Genomic DNA, 18205 nt, shown 5'->3' with positions numbered 1-18205 from the left:
TTCAGTAGATTTATTATTCAAGGTAAGAGTCCTTTAGATGTAGACAGAGTAAGGGCATATCAGACTGTTAGTGATGGTATAAAGGTAAAAACTGTTACTTTAGAGGTTTTCAGAAGTTCTTGCTGGTAAGTTTGGCAGAGTGGGCTAGGATGAATGACCTAGACCTGATGTTTTGTACTTTTCTGCACAGGAGGGCGTTTTATTCTTTTATCACATCAGAGGTCTTCAGTATGAGATGAAAATCTGTGCTGACATCATAGAACCTATATCCAACCTCCTGTTCTCTCCTGATTACACAATACTTCTGCTTATTACTGATCAGGTATAGCATTTGAGATAATAGCATCATGTAATGAGATGTTCCTGTGATCCTATATGTGCATGCCGATGCTGCTAATGTGAAATGTCCATAATGTAATTCCGTAAGTCAACAGATGTATACCAGCAATGAACTTGGTCCATGTGGTGTTTTTAACGCAAGATAAGAAACTTGTAGTGAAGCACAGACAAATCATCTTCTACAGATGGTTGATTATAAAGAATAGTTGTTTCCTAATTTCCCAACAAAAACACTCGTTTGTGTGGAATATGGATTCAGGGTCTCCAGTGTGTCCAGGCCATGCGGGACCTACCGTGCATGAGCTCTAGACTTAATGTATGCCTGCCCAGTAAGAAAAGTGTAAATTGGGTACATCAGACCTACTGTGGCTATGTAGTAGAGTTATTCTGCACATTCATGTTGAATTTGTCCGGCAATCCAGTCCAAGATTCTTCTTTGGCCAGCTAGATGTCCAGATATCTTATGCAAGAGGGCCAAATCCTCAGATTACAGCCTTTTTTCCAGACCTTTGATCATTTAAATTGGCATTCCTAAGGTTCTTCGGGGTGGAGGGGAGGTTTCAATGGCAATGCCATGGTAACTTTGGTCACATTCTCTTTGATTTAATTCTTTTGTAAAATGAGTAGAGCGCTTCTAAGTTATTTCTCAATATTAGTTATGAATTGCTTCTAAGAGGCCCTGAGATCTTCAGATAAAAGCATCTCTTAAAGCATGTTGTTTATGATTTGCATTTTGTGCTGTTTTAGTATATTTATTGATTCTTGGAGTAAGATGAAATAGGATGTTTTTAAATTATTTTATTGAAGTAATTTTGAGAAGACAAAAAATGTGACTAGCTGGATCACTATCAAGTGAACTAACCTGATCTTCAGCTAGTATAGGTTAATATAATCTGCTAAATTCAGCTGAACTCTACTGGGCACTTTCATTTTAGTATCAAATAAAAACCTTTAAAGAGTGAAGCTCAGAAAAATGGATATTTTTTGGCTGAAGTATTTGAAAGCTTTTAATGAAAAGTTTGATAGCCCAGTGATGGATTATTTCTTTTTATTTGTCAGGGGACAATCTATACTTACAAACCTGCCCACAGTGGAGAAGCTGTCAAACTCCTGGATGCAAGCAGCAGTTGTTTTCTGGCGGCTGATTTTCTTCCTCCAGAGAACAAGTACTGTGTGGTATGAAATGATGTTCTCTTTATATATAATAGTGGCTTTTTTCAGGTAACTGATATGTTTCTAAGGCACAAAACCAACAGTCTTACTGGGACTCATGATGTTTGTTACGGTAATGTAAGTACTCATTAAAGGATGTAAATGGCATTAATTCAGGTATGGCCTATAAAAAGGTCAGAACATGCTTTAGAATACAGGGTGGATAATTCACAGATGGCTAAAATGTCATACTGGTTTTGCTGTCAATTTGTATGACTTACAAGTGTTCATGAACATAATTGTACAGAAGGTGAATAAAGTTCAGAGAATAGATATTGAAACAAGGAGTTCCTACTGATATTTGCAGCCCTCAGCACAAATTGGAAGAGAGATGCCTCTGTCATGGGTCCAGGGAGAAAGAAGGCCTTACTCATGGATCTGTCCATTCTGAGAAACTCCTTGCTTTTGTTCGATGTCTTTGACCTCCTACAAGGCATATTTTAGCCAGCAAGTCTGATTTGTCCCCAGGCCATGAATTCTTCAAGTAGGAACCTTGGGGTCTTAATTAACTTTGCTGAATCTGTTTCTTTGTTCTTAGCATGGGAATGATAAATTTTACTTCAGAATAAGTAACATGAGGGTTGATTGGTCTCTAGCCATACTTTACTGTGGAATTATAAAATTGTCTGAGTATAAGAAAATGAAGCAAAATTATAATATGCATCATTCTTCATGTGAGAAAGCAAAGACCTCTCCTTAAGCACTTTCTTTTGCAAAGAAAATTCTAAGCAGTTTTTCTTATTGTTGGACAAATGCTAATATTGATCAAGCTTATGTTTTACCCTTGTCTCATCTTGTTTAAAGACCATTCCTGTAGTTGCAGCAATTCACAGAAAATATTAAACACTAAAAATATTAAACAGCAAAAGCGAGATCATTCCAAGCAAAACTAGGAACCCTTGATCTGATACACTCAGTTGACTTTATATTCCATAGCATAGCTACTAGCTACTTCCAGACTATTTGGTTATTCCACCTTCATCTGACTATGTTTTTCTTTGTTCAAGTCTGTAACAATTTCAGGTGAAGTACAAGTTTGGCTCCTGGAAGATGGGACTTCTCTTAGCAAGAGAAACCTTAATATTGAGGTACACATAACTGGGAGTTTATGTAGTGACTGATACTTAAAATATTCATCTTGAATATTTTTCAATTCATAACATAATATTCGATAAAATTGGATCAGACAGTTTTGGATCAGGAAAGCTAAGTAGTGTCTTTAAAGAACACATGAAAGACTTTAAAAAGACTCTCTTTTGGAATGATTCCTTGACCTAATCACAAATTTAACTCAGAAAGCAAAGTAGGCATTTCATCCTAATGTCCTAGTGATATGTCTTTAAGCATATATTTGTTTAAAAAAAATGTATCTAAATCTGTATGATATTAGTTTATTAAATTTGTATTTTTAATGAGTATCAGAACTGACAGGAAATGTTTCAAGTGTATAAAAACTGAAAGCCTTGACTGATCTGAAAAACAAGTTTTTGGAATTGAGTTGATAAAGTATTTCCAACTGTTAATGCTTTGTTGTGATTCGAGATGCATTCAAGTCCTGAAAAATCCTGTCTTTTTTTTCCAGAGAAACAGAGAATTATCTTTTGATGGGTAGATATGGAGCATAAGAAAAAATGCTTATGATGTCTATTAAACTCCTTTATTTGTAAAAAATAAAATAGATTTTTAGATAGATCACTTTGGTTTTCTTCTCTGAATTTTAGGGACTTGTAAATGGTAAAAGAAATTGCATACTAACATATAGCATAATGTCATATAAAATGATATGGAGCTGTTGAGTATCTTTTTATTTCTTAACTAGGCAACTGCTATGGCTTGCTGTCCTTCCTCAAACAGTGTTGCTGTAGGGACCAAAAGTGGTCAAATATATTTCATTGATGTTACCGATGTTGAAGCTCCACGGGTTGTTCACAGAATTTTTCTTTCCAAATTTCCAGTACTGTCTTTACAGTAAGTATGCAGTAACGGGCAGGAATAGTATTGATTTGTTGCTTGAATAATGCAGTTAGTTAAACAAAAAAAATGAAGTTTTTATTCTAAAAATGTCAAAGTAAAGTATTTTAACTGTTTCAGGTTTTTTTCCAATCTTTTTTTTTTTTTCCTGTATTGCTTGCAAGAGTAGTACCAGGATTTAGATGAGAAAAATATAAGGTTGTATTATTATGAAACATTAATGGAACACTAAGGATACTGACGTATAGGATCCTTCTTGACAGATCACCATATGCAGTAATTATGTGCCATTCCACGTATCTGAACTTAGAGAGCTATTTTTCACTGAATATAAATTCAAGGTTTTATGAAGCTAAATTTAAGCCTTTGGGTCATCCCTTCTTATATGGTGGATCTTTTTGTTACAGTTATTAACACTTCATTTGCTAATACTGCTAGAATTTACCAATCCTTCTATAAATAGTTTTTGTGATCCGAAAGGCTTACTTTTTTATTTTTCAATAATTAAAAAATGGAGAGTATTTTACTTCTATCTTAAAAATAAATTGATTTTGAACTGCTAAACATTAATGTAAATCTGCCTGTTACTTGGAGAGTCAGATGGGATCTCTTTTCATAATTACCTAAGATAAAACATTAAAAATAGATATGGAAAGGAACTTATTCAAAGTGAAATCAATGCAAAGACATGCCTATTCAAAAAATATAAAAATATGCTTAGTAGTTTTATTTAAAATAATTTAACTTCAAAGGAAGCTGTTAAAATAGATTGCTATGGTATGACATCAACTCTAGATTGCCAACCCACTCAATCAGAAATTGCACTTATAGCACTAGGATTTGTATCAGGCTCTGAGACTGTAAACCTAGAAGCTGAAATCTCAGTTGCATTTGTGCAACTCAAGGTAGTCAGCAGAGTTACGAGAGTGAAACTGTGAATAAAATTTGACCTTTTTATTGACTGCACTGAATGGTTTTTAGAATTTAACATTCAAAATCTGTATTTTACTTGGATTTTTATTTTACCTAGTTATGACCAGAGTGGCCAGTTCCTCATCACTAGAGCTACAGAAGAACATATCTTTATTCTAGATGCCCATCCTTCAAAATTATTCCAGGTTCTTGGATATATAGGTAATATTTGTAACAACATAAATTACATCATGTTTTCACTATTTGTTATATTTTATATATACTTCTTAAAGTATATTACTTAGTCATTAGACTAAGTCACCCTGTTTCGTTCTGTATAGGTTTTAGGAGGACTAACCGTAAAAATATTTTCCCATCCATTTCCCAAAAAAAATCATGTCCTGAACAATCTCATCCCCCCATAATTTTAGTTTGCAAATGCACAAATATGACTTTTCTGCCAGGGCATGTATAAGTCCCAGGGAAGAGACTGGATCAGTTGACCAATTGATCAAAACTCCAGCACAAAAGTAATAGTGGTGGCAAAGAACTTAATATCTCCATGGCCCGCCATATGAGGACTTACACTAATGATCTATAGGTCATGACACTTGAATGCGATCTCCTGTTAAATGCCCACCCCAGACATCTTTAATATGGGTACTGATGGAATTGTCAGGTTTGGTGATTTTTACTGAAGAGTGAAAAATGATGGAATTTTAAGTCACAAAAAAATTGTTCTAAAATATGTAAATCTGCTTGTAGTCTCAATTCCAATAATGTTATAATTCTGTGCATATAGATTGTCATCTTTATATATAAAGTCTAAGTATTTTAAGTACATACATATATAAAGTATAAGTATTAAGTATAAAGGGCATTATTTTATCATTTTAATAGGTTTGACTTCCAGGATAATACTTGGATAGTTGATATGTTAAGCCATATACAGAATTACATCTCCTTAGATAATCTTCAGAATTTGCCTGATCATGTTCTCCTTGTCTGGCTGACTTCTTAGAACAGGGCCTTTCTGTGCTTTATCTGGTGGTTATCAGCAGACTGTCTCAGAATTGCTAAAATTCAAGCTAGGTGTCAACTCAGATTTGAATGTTTAATATAACAAAAACACTGTTGGTGCTCAGCATTCTCAGTGCCCATTGCCTGAAGCTGAATTTGTGTGGATTCAACACTTATGGAGTCAGGTTGTGGCTTGTCTGACACTTTAATGCAAATTCAGAATAGTATAGTTGCGCTGAGATGTGTTCTGAACTGAGATCTCCATTTTGTTTCACATAATATCGTAGTAAAAATGTTACCGTAAATCAGTAAGAATTTACATTGGTGTTCCTTATCTGCTTTAGTGTTGGCAGATGAAGTGCTGGGTCTCTCTGTAGTTTCTGACTTCAAGAACAACTTAGTTGAAGTAATGGTACTTCTTAATGTAGCAGAGGTCCAGCGAGCGAGGCTGGAAATCTTTTGTCTGTCTTCAGCACTCACAGAAGGTAAGAATTGAAATACATACTTCATAAGGTTTTCCTAAAACAAGAACGTATTTTTGCCATTCCTTACACAAAATACTAATAATCTTAACTTCTTTCTTCATCTCATCTGGACATTTTCCTGGGATACCATTTCTCATATGGCTGCCTGTAGACTTAAAGTCAGCTGAATCATTTCAGCAGAAATATTGTGATACTGTGAAACCCAAGGAAGGAAAAAGAGAAGTAATTCACATGCAGAGTCACAAAGGCTAATTGCAATTGGTGTCCTCACCATACAGCCAGTGCAGGACAGACTTGGTTGTGAGTGACACCTGCACTTCCAGTTTTATGTCTCTTCCAGCCAAGAATTTCCACTCAAGCAATACAGTTTGAGGTTTCAGTGGTATCTTCTGTATGTCACGTTACAGAAAAATCATAGAATGGCTCAGGTTGGAAGGGACCTTAATGATCATCTGGTTCTAACCCCCAAAAAGGTAGCTTATGTTCATTATTAACATCATTCTATTTTTGTATCATTTTATATTATATGCAAACGGTGACTAGCAAAGCCTTTTTTGGAGAAAAATAAAACTAAGTAAACCATGTGTCAGATTCGCTTGTTATTTACATATATTTTTTAAAAGACCTCACAATTTACAAACTTTCTAAAAAGTAATTTTCAATTAAGTTAGTATTTTCTCTAAATATCCAGTAATGTTGGATTACTTTTTGCCCAATTATAGACAGTTATGTTGAAGCTTGATTTTGAAAGATGCTGAGGATATAGAGTTCTTGCATAAGTCTTAATTTCAAGTGTCTCTTCTTGAATGCTCATATTAAACAACCTAAATGAATAAAATGCCCTTATGAAGATATGAACGTAAGTGCTTTAACCAATGAACATAAGTGCTTTAACCAATACCACCCAGGCTGTGTATACTTCATGGCAGAGATATCTAAATGTGATCTAGATGAAAGCAATGATGATCCTCCGTGCAAACTAATTAGCACTCCTCGTATAATACCCAAGAAAGTGGGGTACATTAGACAAATTTTCACGACTCTGGCTATACTGCTTCTAGTACTTATTTAGAGCTAGTAGAGGTCTCTCTGTTTCACTGCAGTGTTGCTATATTGGCACAATCCACAGAGTTAGTGTTAGAGCTACGAATCTTAACTCCCATGCTCCTCCTTTAAAACTCACATCATGCTCACTCTTTGAGATTGTTTGGTTTTAATAACTGATAGGTGGAGCACCTACATTAGTGGTGGTGATTTCTCCTCCTACCTATTTCTTTTTTCATTTTTTTTAGATAATGAAAAGTTTGTTAATGAACAAGGAATGCTAAATGCTAGTGCCATTAAAAGGGAGCAATATGATCTGGATTACCCTTTGAGCTCGGCAGTCAGACTGAAGGATAACACAGTGTACGGCTACTGTACCTGTGCACCTTTCATCTGTAAATACAATCTCTCTGAACAGGTAATTCCCTGAAGCTGTTTTATTTTGGGTGGTAGTGAAGTACCAGCCAACATTTCTGTAGATAAGTGAATACAGAAGGATATTTTCTAAAAAAAATCTTCTCTGCACTAAAAATGTCTACTCCATCCCCAAATGTCAATTTTCAGTATACTACTACTGCTCAGAAACATGGCAAAAGAAATCTCCTTGTTCTTTTACAGAGATAAGCTAAATACTGGTTCTTAAAACTCATGTAGCTTGTGGGCATGTGATTGACAACCTACAAATTTATCGTTAGTCTCCTTAAAATAGTATAGATATTTCCATCAACTCAATTGCTGCTAACATTTTGTTTGGTTGGCAGAATATTTTGGAAGACCCACCAGTATTGTTATCAGAAAAGAGGACTCCTAGCAATCAGTTTGGATCAGGATTCCTCTGCTTATCACCCAACAGCCGATGGCTGGCATCAGCAGCAAAGGATGGTGTTCTGTTCATTTATCATACTTCTACTATGGTAGGTAGGCATTCAGGCACAGACTTTGTTTGGTTTACACCAGAAAGAGCTGTAAGAGCTACTTTTTTCCACTGTAAGCTTTTATTCACTTAAATATAAGATGTTCCAGAAAAATTTTTGTTAAACGTGAATTGACATAGCATTATACAGTACAATTCTTTTTATAATGAACGTGAATGTGATCACGTTATACTACTTACTTTCTTTTCCAGTAAATCTTTGGGTAGATAATTTTACTTCTCTATCTCCTACAAAATCTGTGTACTAGAAAATTGATCCTATCTGTAGTCAAAAACTATGAACTCTAGTCTTTTATATTCTTTATATCGATATTTTGGATAGATCTTTATCTAAAAATAAAGCGGCATAATTTACAGACATCGTCTGTTAGAAAAATATATTTGCTGAACTATTTCTGTGACTTTTCTAGGAAATACTTGCTCAAAAGCATTGCCACTCGTATCAAGGAGGGGGAATCAGATCCGCAGTATTTTCACTGGATGGCAAATTCATCCTCGTTAATGGCGAAACTGATGGTGCCCTGGTGTGTCTGAAATGGAAGTATGTGTAAAGTGGCAGAACAATATTGATGGTGTCACTTTTTGGATCCTGACAGACTAATTTTTGCATCTACTTGTGATTCTAGATTTCCCCTTGATTAGTCTCAAAGTAAGGAGGAGAATTTGATGCAGCTGGGCCATAAAATCACTCCTTTCATCTGTTGAGGTGGTCTCCCTAGCTCATGAAAAGCTTCCCACCAGCCTTGTAGGGAATGAATTGTACTTTGGGTGTGGTTACAGATCAAGAGCAGAGTATCTTCTGAGAAGTATTACAGATAATGGGCTTCTTGCTACTTACAAATAAACCACCTGAGACAGACTCTTTGGGTTTATGTGAGTAGTAGGGATTTGAGAGATACTATTTCGACTCAGTGAGTAGGAGACATCACAGTTTTTCATGGGAATTTAACTGTGGCTGTAGAGAGCTATTAGATACAAAGAGTAAGAGACACTTGAAACTACAACTTTTATGTGTTATAACAAATGTTCAGGTTGATGCAGAGATTAAGATATCTTCAGACCAACATTTATAATCTGGGTAATCCATCTTTCAAATTTCTAATTCTGTGTAAACTTCATTTAATTCTAGATATATTCATATCTAGATATATTCAAACAATATTGAATCATATGTAAAAATACTGAATAGGCATGTTTAAAAAACTTAATAGAAATGTTACAGAGAATATTTAAAACTTCATTTTTTATAATACACAAAAAAATGCATTAGTGTCCTTTCTATTTACTAGAAAAATAAAGGAAATTGAAGTTAAGGAAGCTGCTTTTCATTGGCAATCTCTTCTTACTATACTGCACAAGTCTATTTCAAATGAAAATGCTGTGTTAAAATGTATGGCAGAATGGCAGTTCAATCCAGAATCCACATCGGAATCACTTCCAGAAAAGAAATCTAAGGTATTTTCTTTCTTCTTGTGGGGGAAAAAAAAGTTTGATCATTATCCTAAGATTATAGATAAGAGCTGTCTTCAAAAAAAAAAATCCTTTTGTGAAAGTAGAAGAATACCCCTCATATGTTGACTATGATAATTATTCATTTGTGGAATAGCATTATCAAGGAAATTGAATAGTTTATGGGAAGATGACATATCTTTGATTTTTACTTTTTTTTTTCTCTCCTCATATGAAGTTATGTCATTTGCAGTTTCATGTTACTGATAAATATTGTGAGTTACTAGTTATATGTTTTTCTGTCGAAATCAAGCAAAGCAGTGATTACAGAGGTTAGTACACTCATCCCATTACAGTCAAAAGTCTTTGCATAACAGCAAAGCTTCGCTGGGTCAAACCTGGGGAATCATTAGGGAATAAAAATATTTTAACACTCTCTGGAATTTGGTGGTGGTAGTATTGCATCTAATATGAGTCCATCTTTAACATTTTATTTCGGGTTCTCTTTCATTCCCTCTAAATACTTAAGATGAATGCTTATGTCCTTACCTTCAGGAGGCACCAGTTCAATCGTCTAATGTAGAGGTGACAGAAGATGAAAACTTCACCAGTTTGCCTTCAGACAGTACCAGTGAAATGACCTGGATAGGTCAAAAAATAAAGAAGGTATTTTTGTAGAATAAGTACAAACCAAGGCCAAAGTTCTCAAGAGTCAATAGTCATTAGAGGTGTCAAATTTTATACTGTAAATGAATGCGGTTTTAAGACATTGTGATGTAGGCTTTTAGAAATGCTAGGTCAAAAGTTTTAAGTACAACAGGGCAGGAACCTAGCACAACACGAGCTCTAAAGACCAAAGGACCACTTCTACACAAGGAATAAACTCAGTAAATTTGCCAGACAAGCTGGCTTCCAACAGAAACTTTTGAAGACATTTTTCTACTAAATGTGTCAAAAAGTTGCACAGAAGACCAGTACAAGAAACAAAGCAGGAGCTTTCTTCTTCTCAAGGGCCACAGTTAACAAACTACAGCAGTGTTAAATTGATAGTCAACCATATGACATTAACTGAGAAACAAACAAACAAACAAAAAAAAAACACTTATTGGGGTTTATTTCAGGTTAAGGTTGAGGTGAGTATGTTATGCAACCATATAAATATATATAAAAATTCATAAAATATCTAACAGCCCATAGAGAGGGGACTTAGTGCTTTGAGAGCCTGTTATGGTTGGTATAGTGTTTTTTTTTTTTTTCCAGAAATGTAAATGTATAGATTCTAGCAAGTTCTTTTTGACGTGAGCCAGAGCACTGTATTTTGTCCAGCTTTTGGGGTTGAATGATGGCAAAATAATTGTCTTTTACAAAGTAGCATTGCTTTTTGTATCTCAGAAAGTGTCTAAGGAATAACCTTCCAAATTGATACAGTTTCACAAGTAAATGGAGTGAATCTAAGACATACTTCCAATGAAAGTGTGGAATCTTTTCCATCCCTCTCCCAGACATATATTCCTGTTTCTTCTTTCATACCAGCACTCATGCTTTGACTGTCTGCACTGGGATTTTTTTTGGCAAATCCATGTGACTGTGCATCCACATAACGGCCATGTGAATATTAGTGTCATCTTAGGTACAGGCGATAAGAAGAAAAGGTCGAAGTGTAGCAATGTGGTTCCAGGTTGAGTTAAACTGCTTATTAACATTTTAAGAGATTTGCATCTGACTTTTAGAGGATGGAGTCCATGCAGTGTCAGAATCATACTCCCTTTCCATGCAATCAATAGCTATCATCTTACCTTAAGCTGTAAGCTTATTTTAGAAAGAAGATTCCAGAGGTGGAGAGCAATTGTAAGTTTTTACAGCTAGGCTGTAGCAGCAAAGAATAGTATTTCACTCTTTGAAAATCAGTAACAGATATTAGTTTACTTCATTTTTTAAATATCACAAATATCCCAAAATATCCCAAAAATGCTTAGTGCCAATGAAAAATCTAAGGAAATATATGACACCTAACAAATCCTGTGAGTATGCTTTACCCAGTTCAATGTGTCTGAAATTCATTTCACTTTTGCTTGCTTTTTTCTTTAATATTTTTTTTAAGCTCTATTGATGTGCAACCAGTTTACAATGTAACCTGGTTGTGCAATTTTTTCTCTTGAACAATTCTGAGAATCATCCTTCTGAATTAGCATTATGTCTGTTTCAGTTATTTTCCTTTGGTGTTTTGTTTTCTGTACACATAATGTTCCTTTGGATTATTTCAGTCTTTTTTCTCTTCCTGTCTATTTTTGTCTTTCAACAATATATTTGTTGTATGTCAGGTCATTAGAGAAGAGACTGAGAGGTTTGCTGACCAGAAGAAAGAACTTCAAATGGGAATTAAGAAGCTGCGTAAAACTGTGAGTTTCTTTCAAGAATAATGGCTTGATTTGCCAGCTTTTTTTTTTTTTTTTTTAAAGGGCATTTGCTTTATAGCTACTAGCTCTAGAGCTCTTTTAGAGTTTTGTCATAAACTCTGGGCAGACGGGTAATAAAGAGACATGCTTCTTCAGGTGCTATACTCTGAACCTGTCAAGAACTACTGTCTGGTTCTCAGTTTCTTTTGTTCCAAATAAATATTTTGTACCAACTTTATTCCTTGACCAACCTATCTCCTCAGCAGGAAAGTTTTTGCCTAGAATCCTCCTATTACAGAAATTACTGTCCTCTCTTCTTCTTTGTGTTTCCTTCCATAAAAATTGTTGTCTGCAAGAAGCAGTCATCTAGAGCAGGTTGCCCAGGACCATGTCCAGATGTTTTGAATATCTCCAAGGATGGAGACTCCATGACCTCTCTTGGCAACCTGTTCCAGTGCTCAGTCACCCTCATAGTAAAATAATAAATAAAATAAAATTCAGTCCAGAACTTCCTGAGTTTCAGTTCACACCCATTGCCTTGTGTTGTCACTGAGTCCTACAGAAAAGAGCCTGGCTCTATCATATTTGCACCCTCTCTTCAGGTATTTATATACACTGATGAGATCCACCCCACCCACATGCCCCTTGAGACTTCTTTTCTCTAGATTCTATGATTGTACAATCCCAGGTCTCAGTTTTTCAACATGAGAGAAATGCTCCAGTCCATTAATCATCTTCTTAGGCTTTTGTTGGACTATCTCCAGTATGTCTGTATCTCATTTGTACTGGGAGTCCCAGAACAAGACAGTGGTACTCCAAATGTGGCCCCACCAGTGCTGAGCAGAGATGAAGTATCACCTCAGCCTGCCAGCAGCACTCCTTTTATTGCAGCCCAGTATACTATTAGCCTTCTTTGCTGCAAGGGCGCATTGTTGGTTCATGTTCAGCTTCATCTCCACCAGGACCCTGAGGTGCTTTTCTGGAAAGTTGCTTAGTACCCAGCATGTACTGGTGCATGAAGTTGTTCTTCCCCTGGTGCAGGATTTTGCACTTCCCTTTGTTGAACTGTATTGAGATAGAAAACTTAATAAAAGTGATAATGTCAGTGCTCAGAACCTGAGAGTAAAGAATTGTTTATTACAGATTCTTAGAAAGTATACAGAACTTCATATAATACATCCCAATCAGCTTTAAGAGAAAGATTAAATACGTTCATGTAGTACTCTTTCACTAGCTGCATGCAGCCCATTCTACCCAATACCATGAAACAGTTAAAAGTGAAGGCGATTAAAACCATTTTATCTGGTATCAAATTCTGCGGTGTTGAAAGTAGCATCTTATCCATTCACATTCGATTAATTTTTGTTTCTTAATTAAAAATAAGATTCAGAAAATGCTGCATGAAAATGAACAGGTGCCAGACATTGAGAAATTGGAGCAACAGGAGTTCAACCTGGATACAGAAGAACAAGAAAGAGTGCAAGCAGAGGCTGAACAAGAAGTAGCCAGGGTATGACAGAATGGTGGTGGGGGGATGTTTTAAAATTGGCAGTGAAAATGAAAAAGAATGATTGAAGAGCAAAGAGGATGGTCTCAAAATTGCTGTTCACTGCTGAGAAGCAGGAAAAAAATAATTAAATCACTCTTTGAAGGAGGTGAAACAGTTTATGCAGATACTGCTAATTGGAATATGAATTATGCCAGAAACTATAACTCCGACAGTATGCTGAAGTTCTGTGATTCTTTTTCTCTCATATAAAATTATTCCTTTCAATATCATGTGATACAGGGTTTTGGAGAAGGTAGCTCTGAAAGTACAATATAATTAAATATTAGTAATTCTTTTAATCTGTTAGTTTTATTTCAGTAAGTCAATAGAAACTGCCTGTTATGCACTTCAGCTTATTTTATTTTATGTACCTTGAAAGGTGAGGGAAAAGATTGAGATGGAGACTTTAGCCAACTCCTACTTGCAGAATGTCATCAAACATGAGTGCTGGGACTCCATGTCTGTAAAAGGGCGTACAGTTAAGGTAACCTCTGCTTTCTACCACATTTTCTCTAGTAGTTTTTTGATTCCTTTAGGTACAGGGACAAAATAAATAGATGTATAACACGTTTCTGATTTACATATAATATGGGAAAGGACTTACTTCTTCCCAGGGCTCATGCAATTTTTTCATTTTGTTCATTTTCTCTGACCCTGGCTAATTTTACCTTCTAAGTTGAGTAAGAATGCTGATAAGCAAATATGCAACTCCTTAATTCCTTGATCTCAGAGAATATCCTTATGCATTTTTCCTAAAGTAGTGGTAAATATTATTTTTCTCTGTGCCATCAGTACGACTTCTACTTTACAAAAGATAAAGGCCAAATTTAACACTGATTTTGCCTATATCAAAGAGAGGGACATTAGTCTAACTGGTGCTACTGGATTATCTCAAGGGTGGTGAAAGACCAAGTCTTTTTACAAAAATCTAGTTCTGGTAGAATTCCCTGGACAAAGAGGCTATATCCACTGATTGTTAAAAGGAAGTAAGAAAAAAAATATCAAATCAACCATTTTCACTACCAAAAAGGCAAGTGCTTTTTGTCTTATTTTTTACTATATTGCTATATTATTTGCTCCTCAATTTTATTCCGGATTTTAAGTCATTGTAACTGTTTAACATTTACATATAGAACAAATTAATTGATAAATGCTTTATGAAGACCTTTTTACTCTGTTTTTGTTTTTGAGCAGTGTTTCCATATAGCTTGTGAAGTGAAGAATTATCCTCTGAAAGAACTTAATGAAGAAGAGTTGGCAACTTTGGAGAAAGTTCTCCAATTAAGGAAGATTGAGGCAGCTGATCCTGAGGTACAATCTCTTTGAAGTAATGCAGAAAGGCATTTTAGATCAGGATGTTCTGAATAGGCATCTTAATCCTTCTTTACAGAGATACATTTCTGAGCTCAGTTTTCTTGCTGTAGAAATTGTCCAAATAAAAATAAAAAGATAAGCAAAGATGAAATGTGTTTTTACTCAGAACAAATATATCAGTATTACAGAATCACAGAATAGCTGAGGTTGAAAGAACCCTCTGGAAGTCGTGTCCAACCCTCCCGCTCAAAGCAGTGTCAGCTACAGCAGTTTTCTCAGGGCCATATCCATTTAGGTTTGGAATATTTCCATGGATGGGTTTCTGTAACCTCTATTAGCACCTTGTTCCAGTATTTGACAACCCTCGCTTTAGAACTGTTTTCTTATGTTTAAACTGGGTTTTCTGTATTTTGATGTATACACATTTCCTGTCATCCTATCCCTGGATACCACTGAGAAGAGTCTGGCTCTGTTGTTTTAACTCCCCACCATCGCGTTTTTATACATATCAGTAAGATTCCCCCCAAGTCTTCTCTTATTGAGGCTAAACAATCCTAGATCTCTCAGCTTCTCCTCATATTTTAGAAGCTTCATATTCTTAAGTGTATTAGTAGCTCTTCGCTGAATTTGCTCCAGCATGTCTTTGTGCTGGGGAACCCAAAACTGGACCCAGTGTTCCAGATATGATCATGTATTGACTTGTATTATTTTTATTGCTGGGCAAGACTTAATTGCTGAATAGAACCTCTAGTACTTTTTCATGCATGTGCCACTGGACTGTTTACAAAATTAATACAGTTATCATGTTTGTGATATTCAGGTTCAGAAAAAAAATCTTGAGACTGAGTCTGAGACTGTATTATCCGCAGAAGAAGGAGAGAAAGCGGAAGAAGTAATGGCTGGTGATAGCCCATCTTGCTGCCTGGTTGGAAGTCTGAGTTCTCAGTATGGTGGAGACACGTCTGTGCTTTACCACCAATTGGACTTGCACACTAGGGAGCAGAAAGTCAATCAAATAGTATTACTGAAGGTGACTACTTCTTAAATTTGTATTACTGCAGTGACACTGTCATGTCTGTTGGTTCTCACAGCAGTCACAGCAACTGTTAGCTTCTGGGCAGACTTTCACTGCACAATGGAGAGTTGCACAGGTCTCTGAGTTACTGCACTGAAAGCTGATAAATGCACATGGTGTTGTAGAACACCACGTGGTCTTGCCAGCTGAAGTCTGTAGGAAAAACATCTATATGAAGATGGATACCCAATTTGAGGATGTTTTTATTTGCCCACTTGTGCTTTAGTTTGAGTTTGTATAGACAAAGCTAGTTTGTGCATTTCACCTTGCCCAGTGAAAATATGACCTCTTTCCCTATTATTTGCTGCTGAATGAAAGACAGGCTGGATACCCATACCATTTCCTTTCTTTCCAATCTCACCATCCCTTCATTTAGATCCGTCAGTATTTCTGTTATTTATTATTCAGTACTATCAGACTCTCTTACTTCTCGTACCCTAGCCAGTGTATTAATAAACATGATATAAAAAAGGCTTCCTGTGAAGATGACCTACAAAGGTAGGTAGAAGTGGTTAAATTACTATCAAGCATTGCCTCTTTAGAGCTCCTTAAGGCTGTGTACGGTAGCAGAGATAAATGATCATGCATTGTAATACATGAAATCTAGTAGATATATTGGTGTTTTAAGTAGATGGGGAAGAAACACAAGGAACACCTTTAAATGCAAGCTCGAATGTAACAAGATCTTTCTGCTGCGTGGCTTTAAGGATGCATATTGTCTCTCTAACTGTAGAGGCACTTAGATTTCTTGGCCCAGGCAGTGAGCTTGGTCAGAGCTAGATGGCTAGCTAGACATTGAGAACAGCCTTTTTTCTCCCGGCAATATTGTACTTGGTCTGTCATCCTGCTGTGTTACATCCTACCTAATTACTTTATTAGAAATCAATGAAATAATCATGGACAGAAATACTTATTGTAATATAAATCATAAACATCTAAGCAACTCAAAATATGAAGCTTAATGGTAGAACCGAAATTCTTTTCACCTTTTTTTTTTTTTTTTAGTAAAGTGATGCAGTAGGAGAGACGTAGTTTTCTCTCTTAATATTGTACTTTTCTTTGTTGAGAACAATTATTTAGGCTAAAAAGGAAGAATGTATCCACTAGGGATATATGCTTTTTAAAATCATTTACTTTACATGCCAGACAGAAAATCACCTCAGAGCATATCAAAATCGCAGGCTACATCACTTAAAAATCAGGAAAGTATGTCCTTAACATTACCCTCCTGCACTTGTGTTTTACAGTCTCTACAATCACAGGTCATGTGATTTTTAATTTGAAGCACCACCTTCCTTCAGCCAAAGACTGCAAAAAATAGCAAGTATAAGTAGCCTAATTTTTAATCCAGCTTTGGTAACAGTATGTTTCTTTCAGAATCTTCAAATGGAGAAAGAAAAAAGGTAATTTGCCCACTTAGCAAACCTTGAACTCTGCCCTTATAACAGAGGGGTTTACCAGTTTCTCTGCCTGTCACACATGCAAATACACACATCTATGACGCCAAAGAATTGAGGAGTAGTATATAATTATTGATGGATGGGACCTGTGGAGCATTGCTATTTCCTTTTTTGGTATTTCAGGACATCATTTACAAAGTGAAAACTGCTTTTAATGAGGAATTTGACATAGTTGCACGACAAAAGGAGCAGGAGATAGCAAGAGTGAAAGAAAGAAACTTGAGGATCCAAGAAATCTTGGCTCAACTTGACCTCCAAGCGGAAGTGTGGGAGCCAGGTCTTACAGATGATGAGATACCAGAGCAAGTACTCACTGTTCAGGATTCAGAGGTGTCTGAAAAAGAAATCTTTCTCTTTCACCCACACAAATACAGTTCTCTAATTCTTCTCATATCTAGCCATTGTGTCAGTATTGAAAAGCCTTAAAACAGGTGCGGGTGTGTACGTAAAATTATCTGTCTGGCTCTTTTGCTTCCCTTCATTTTTTTAGGTAGAAAACTCTTAATAAGTCTCTCTGAAATGAACAAAATACTGTTAAAACGTTTTTAATTGTCCATAAATTATGTTGAATTTACCCCTGTTCCTGATAAGATTCAAAACAGGCTTGCAGGGAATCACTTCAATAGGTGAGGGTTTCTCTGTTTTTTTCTTCAGTTTCTGAGCACCAGAAACTAAGAATCTAGGCACTTAAGCATAATTAGTACTGTACTTCTAAATCAAATTGATAATATATAAACACTGTACTTTTGATTAAAAAAAAAAATTAATTTATTTCACCTGCTCGTTAAGTCAGTCTTTTCCCTCTTCTGACTTCTCTCCCACCAGTCTGTTATTCTACTGTCAGAAAACCCAAAGACACGCTCAAACTATGACTAACATCAGCAAAAAGGATGGTAGTGCATATTTTAGCATTTTTTTTCAATATAGTTTTTGCAGCTGTTCTAAAGAACAATTTTTTTTTTTCTTGAGGTATATCACCATAGAGCAGAGATTAAAAAATAAATAAATAAATAATAAATAAAAATTAGTATTACTCCATCTTTCC

At 35.6% G+C, this 18205-nt stretch overlaps 2 protein-coding genes across 9 annotated transcripts in view; one reads left to right on the top strand and one right to left on the bottom strand.

Annotated features, from left to right (window-relative positions):
- The window catches only part of GSTO1 (glutathione S-transferase omega 1), a 60461-nt gene that overhangs the window by 24955 nt on the left and 17301 nt on the right, over window positions 1-18205 (bottom strand). Inside the window, exon 3 of the mRNA XM_080597850.1 lies at window positions 9916-10007. The gene's annotated coding sequence lies outside the window, so the exon portion shown is untranslated. The remainder of the gene's footprint in view (window positions 1-9915; window positions 10008-18205) is intronic.
- Window positions 1-18205, top strand: part of CFAP43 (cilia and flagella associated protein 43) — a 44790-nt gene that overhangs the window by 14410 nt on the left and 12175 nt on the right. For 6 of the 8 annotated variants that reach the window (XM_080597760.1, XM_080597757.1, XM_080597758.1 and 3 more), the window contains 17 exons: window positions 191-322; window positions 1399-1515; window positions 2559-2639; window positions 3371-3519; window positions 4553-4656; window positions 5799-5939; window positions 7232-7401; window positions 7745-7897; window positions 8328-8458; window positions 9207-9372; window positions 9922-10032; window positions 11688-11765; window positions 13147-13272; window positions 13691-13795; window positions 14506-14622; window positions 15446-15655; window positions 17284-17490. In XM_080597760.1, the coding sequence (XP_080453886.1) occupies window positions 191-322; window positions 1399-1515; window positions 2559-2639; window positions 3371-3519; window positions 4553-4656; window positions 5799-5939; window positions 7232-7401; window positions 7745-7897; window positions 8328-8458; window positions 9207-9372; window positions 9922-10032; window positions 11688-11765; window positions 13147-13272; window positions 13691-13795; window positions 14506-14622; window positions 15446-15655; window positions 17284-17490 (2298 nt within the window). The remainder of the gene's footprint in view (window positions 1-190; window positions 323-1398; window positions 1516-2558; window positions 2640-3370; window positions 3520-4552; window positions 4657-5798; window positions 5940-7231; window positions 7402-7744; window positions 7898-8327; window positions 8459-9206; window positions 9373-9921; window positions 10033-11687; window positions 11766-13146; window positions 13273-13690; window positions 13796-14505; window positions 14623-15445; window positions 15656-17283; window positions 17491-18205) is intronic. The other 2 variants (XM_080597759.1, XM_080597761.1) reach the window with 2 other exon arrangements.

This window comes from Anser brachyrhynchus (genome assembly GCF_964034855.1).
Source record: "Anser brachyrhynchus genome assembly, chromosome: 6".
NCBI lineage: Eukaryota > Metazoa > Chordata > Aves > Anseriformes > Anatidae > Anser > Anser brachyrhynchus.
Note: the sequence above shows the minus strand (reverse complement) of the source record. Positions and strands in the feature narration are given on the sequence as shown.